Here is a 5343-nt window from a genome sequence, read left to right as displayed (position 1 = left end):
ACCCTTGTCCCCTGGAAGTGTGTGCAGCAGCGGGGAGCCGCCCTGTCTAAGGCTGCAGCATGGGGGATTAAGGGTAGAGGACTGTAGACCCAGGTATATAATGTTTTTTGTCTGGTGGAAGAAATTTCCCTGGAATCTAATCCCCCCTATTTACATCAGTTCTTATGGGGAAATTGGATTAGCTTAACATTGTTTCACTTAGTCGCATTTTTCAAGCATGTAACTACAATGTTAAACAAGGAGTAGCTGTATATCCCTGGTATATATGATATACATACTGCTTTAATGGGTTAAAAGTGAAGTTTATTGCATGGCCTCCTAGAGTGAATGCTGTATGCATATTAACAGGTTTGCTTGGGTTTCATATGACATATTGTGCTTCCTTCATGAGTGCCAGTAGCACGGGTTGGTGGGGTGAGGAGAGAGAAACCAACCGGAGAAGTTAGTAAGTTCTGGCTTTACTCCTACCAAAAGTGGGAGTAGCTGTAATTGGCTGCTTTGCAGCTTATTCCCTGAGGAGGTTGTATATGCATTGTCATTTTGTGAATTCCAGAATAACAAAATTTGCTTTCCCTAGTTCTTTTACGCAGAAAACCCTTTTGATTTCATGGAAAATATTTCACTAGAAGGAAAGACCAACTTCTTTGAGAAGCGAGTTTCAGAGTATCAGCGCTTCGCTGTAATGGCAGAGACAACAGACAATGTGTTCACTTTGGATGCAGATTTTTAATATCTCTTCAGGGAGAGCATCTGAACAAACTGACAGTGACTTTGCTTCCCTGTCCCCATCTCATTTCTTGTGATGATTTCGGTATTTCTTATCCCTAAGTTGGCATTGAGTCTTCTGGAATGGTTTTGTTTCCTGCCTGTATAAAGTTTATAAATTTACATTTGAACACACTGTAATTTCCTGAGCAGCATGTGTATAATCTGTAGAGTAAATGTATTTTCTTTTTTTCATGAAATGTCCTTTTTAAAACTTACCTAGCTTTTTAAAGAGATGCTCTTTCTAAGGAGCCTGCTTGATTCCTGGGTAAAAAACTGAACAACCTTTCAATTTTTCAAAAATTGACAACCTTTTTTGAGGGGCTGCAGAAGTGCTTTACAAGAATAGCTAAACAAAAACAGGGATGCAGCTTACTATGCTTCACATTACAGTTTTAATCTTAAACCCAATGAGGTAATACCCCATTTTAATATGCTCCATTTTGATGAGTGTTTTAAAAATGTAAACTATGAATCTAGATTAGTAGTTCTTCCTGCTGTTTTGCTTCAAAATAATTTAATCAATGAAAGATTTTGGGAAGAGGTATGTGTTTAGTGGGTTACGAAATATGATCTTCGGTAAGAAAATTTATTTAATTTCCTCATTAACTTGGGATCTAGGTTAAAAGAGCTTTCTGACTTGAGGTGGAAACCTGGTCTACCCATGGTAACAATAAGCATTCTGGGACACATAGCTTTCAGATAAGACATATTTTGAAGATGATGTAAATTGGGTGGCTTGGTAAGTAAGTAAAAAGACAGTGGGGAAGAATGTATGCTCCAGTGTTAAAATGTTAACCTATTTCTGTGTTCAGTGCAAATGCTGCTACTCGTTTGAGTGCTTTAAGAGTAAGCAGACTTACAGTGGCAGTAATCGTTGATTGTTTTGGGGTGATAACCAACATCAGAATTGGAAGTACTGAATCCGCCTCTTCTTTGTTGTGTTGCTCTGCTGGGTATTCAGTTTTCTTCTGTAATGTTTTATAACATTACTGGGCATGGCATGTCTTTTGGGTTTTTGACCCTTGACCTACCACAGAAATAATACTTTAACCCTTCCTATAGATACCTCCGATGTTGTGCTGGTAGGTATCTTCAGAATAACTTGTTTAGGTGAAACATTGAAACAACAGAATTTTCAGTATATAGGTGGGGAAAAAAAAAGGATACTTTCGACTATCAGTCCCTGTCCAGCGACTGCTGCATAAGCACTGCTGGTGATCTGTAGTATAATGTAGTATGTATGTATGTGTGTATATGTATATATGCTTGTCTGTATATTTTAGTTGTTTATATTAAAGATAATTACTTATTCAATATAAGAGAAAACTGAAGGATAACTTTGAAATGTCACTTTGTAATATTTGATGTGGAAGAAATAACAGCAATAATTTAATTTCACTCCATGGATTTAGCTTTTTGGTGGACTTTTGTGTTCACTCTTTTGCAAATACATGGCTTCATTTTCCTGAGGGGTGCTCTATTTTGGAGAATAAAATATAAGAGCAGTTCGTTTAGCACTTCATAAAATTGCTTTTGTATGTTTTCATTCCTGTTGCTCCAAAGCTGCAAGCATTTGAGTTGATTGGCAGAGAAGGACATCAGTAGCTCAGGCAAACTGTCCTTTCACTGGAAGGTTGGGCACAGCCGTCACTGTCAGTGACAAAGCAGTTACCATCTGACTTGTGTGAAATCAGTCATGTCAGTCTAGTTCCTGGTGAACAAATGTCCTGATCACAAAAACTGACAACATAATTGTGAGCCCCTGCATTCTTCACTGCCCTTGTTCAGTCTCAGCCTAGAGGCCACAGGTGTAATTGGCATAGAAAAAAAATTACATGCTCTCCTAGAAATGGGCCTGCTTGGTCTGGTGGGGCATTGAGGGGAACTTTATACGTCTGCCCCATGTACTATACCTATTCTGTGATTTTAAAAAGAAAACTGAGAGTGCTGAATTTAGCCGTGGTTGCAGCCATTAACATATCACAGCCTGAATCTGATCTGTTTGGGTTATTCCAACAGCATTTTTTGCTTGGATAGTCACTGACTTAGCATCATGTGAATTTTAAAGCATTGTTCTAAAGTTAAAATTATACATTTAAGTTGCTTGATTTTTAGTACAAAACATGCCCTGGTTTTATGTATGGATTTGCTTGGCTCTCCTGAGTTCACAGAGCCTGTGAGATACCGAAGTCTTGTTATAGTTATCCCTTCCTCCTTGTCCCAGTAGTGTGTAAAACACTTAAATAGTTTTAGCAAAACGGTTGTAAAACATGGTCCTAGACATATCAGACAGACTTCAAAAGAAATGGGGAAGAAAATGCCTTTGATTTACCATTTCTTTGTTTTTATTGCAAACCCTGGAATAATTGAAATGAAATAGGCCACAGTAAAACCTTGTGTGTCTTCAGCACTCATTCTGTCATAGGAGGAACCTGCTTCTTTCTACGCAGCTTGTGTTGTGTTACGAAGCTACTGATAACACTCCCAGTGTTGTGCAGTCATTCTGTCATGGTGGGGAGGGTTTGCTGTCTCTTAGCTCTGGATCTTAGCTCGTCCATAGGTGTTGTCCCAAGAGCTGTGTGGAGCTGTGGACACCCACTGTGAGGGCAGGCTGGAGTGAAGTTTTGAAAGCAGGTGATACAGTAGCTGCTGCTACACAGTACTGGAGCCACAGAACGCCACTGTTACTCCCTGTGTTTTCTGTGGCATCTATGGCTGTGAGGACAATGCAATGGAGCCAGCTGTTCCTTTCTATCCACAGGAGTTTCTTGATTTCTCAGCTATATTGTGTTACCCCTCTGCACAGCCTAGAGGAGGAGCAGGTGTCCACTAGAAGTGAATTTATTTTACTCTTTAAAGCTGCCAAATCATTAAGACCACCAGAGCTGATAAGCCCACAGTGGATTTGTTTAAGTATCTCCTTTTTTTTTCATAAAATGTTTTACTCTGCAAGTCTTAGTAACTGGAGTCAGATAAATAACTGAGGAAAGGAACATCCTCAGGAGCCTGCTCCTCGTCTCTCTGGGTTTTAGCCTTTGAAATTGTGTATAATGAAATATATTTCCAAAACATGTACATGCATCTATATAGAACCTGCTTCATGTTAGTGGAAGACCTCTGGGTACACTGAGGGAAGATGAATTCCTAAGATTAGGCATGAGGCTGTGTTCCAAATGTGGCAGTTGCAGTGCATTCAGTTTTCTGCTTGCATAGGTAGCAAGATGACTGCAGAACCTGGCTGCTCTGCATAGCAGTGCATTACCAGTTTGCTTTTGAGGCTCTAGCTCTTATTTGTGCCTTTGGTCACTGGGCCCCTGTCCCCTGTCCGATGGGCCCCTAGGGCCCTGTGCCTTCTCTGGCACCGGGCCCTTGCTTTGCACTATGCCAGATCTGAGCTTAGTACTGACTATAGCCTTGAGCTTGCCCCGGCAGTGCTCGAAGCTATCAGGTGCCCTATGGGCACAAATGGGACTTCTGTAAACCTAAGACCCTGGGCTATAACATAACATAAATGTTGAAAATTGCCCCCTGCCCCTTTAACAGTGTAGGTCTCCACTCAACTGTTACAGCATCCTGGGCTCTTTGTAAGCTCTGATCCCCACTGTTCCTGCAGGAGCAGGAAGCTCCTTCCCCTGGGACTGCCAGGGAGGACACCCCCTGCCTCACCTCCCCTCTGGCCAGCCTCAGCTTTGGGCTTATGAGTTCCCAGATCCCTGCCTACATCTGGTCAGCAGACTACCAGCAGGTGCCTGCTAATTGCTCCATTAGCCTGTTGCCTGGTGACCTGCAGCTGTGGTGTCCTGCCTGGCCTGCAGCGCTTCCTGGCTAGGCTGCTTCTTCCCTTAAAGGAACAGAGATGTTACTAATGTTAAACTGAAGCTAAATAATAGTGATGGTTCACATTTAGTGGTTTTGTCCTTCTAGTTAAAGGTGTTCAATTTAGGCTAAAATTGGTATTTATTCACTTCCACTGTGATGGGTGTAGGGTGGCATAAAAACCCAACTAGCACAGAGGAAGTCTCAGCATATGTTTGCATATAAGGAGGCCTCTGGCTTGGATACTGTAGTAATGATGAGCATGGTATCTCATCTAGCTCATGAGCAGGGATCCTGGTTTTCTCTGTTTAAAATAGCAAATTCTCTAAGTAAAACCCCCAAAATCTGCATTTTTCCGTGATTAAATGAAATGCCACTATATACATAAGTATCAGTTGAACACAATGTTTTATTGATCTATTTTTACAATTTAAAGCAATTTGGAAGCCTACCAGTGCCTCAGTCATGATAATAAAATAAATTCTAAATACCTATATATTATGGCATTTGATTTTGGTTTTCTGGAAGACCAGAACTCCCCCTGCCTCCTTCACTCACCAGGCTGCAGGTCCAGCTGTGATTGCTCCTCATGTTGCTTTGTGGTGCTGAGCTGCCCTGATATGTGGCTGCCGTGCCCCTATCTAAGCTGTTTCCCCCTACTTCTGAACCACAGCCCTCTGGCCCTGCCGGTGCCCTTCACAGTTCTCTAAGTTGCGTGTGTGCATGTCTGCACAATAAAAAATCATGCCACACATTAAC

General features: G+C 41.4%; 1 protein-coding gene across 1 annotated transcript in view; it reads left to right on the top strand.

Annotated features, from left to right (window-relative positions):
• The window catches only part of RRM2B (ribonucleotide reductase regulatory TP53 inducible subunit M2B), a 34289-nt gene extending 32007 nt beyond the window's left edge, over positions 1-2282 (top strand). Inside the window, exon 8 of the mRNA XM_019519395.1 lies at positions 578-2282. Coding sequence (XP_019374940.1) covers positions 578-730 — 153 coding nt within the window. The 3' untranslated portion in view covers positions 731-2282. The remainder of the gene's footprint in view (positions 1-577) is intronic.
• The last annotated feature ends 3061 nt before the right edge of the window (positions 2283-5343 follow it).

The sequence above is a fragment of the Gavialis gangeticus genome, unplaced genomic scaffold (assembly GCF_001723915.1).
Source record: "Gavialis gangeticus isolate Ggan-Ray unplaced genomic scaffold, GavGan_comp1, whole genome shotgun sequence".
Classification (NCBI taxonomy): Eukaryota; Metazoa; Chordata; order Crocodylia; family Gavialidae; genus Gavialis; species Gavialis gangeticus.
The sequence above is the reverse complement of the archived record's forward strand: the minus strand, read 5'-3'. Positions and strand labels throughout refer to the sequence as shown.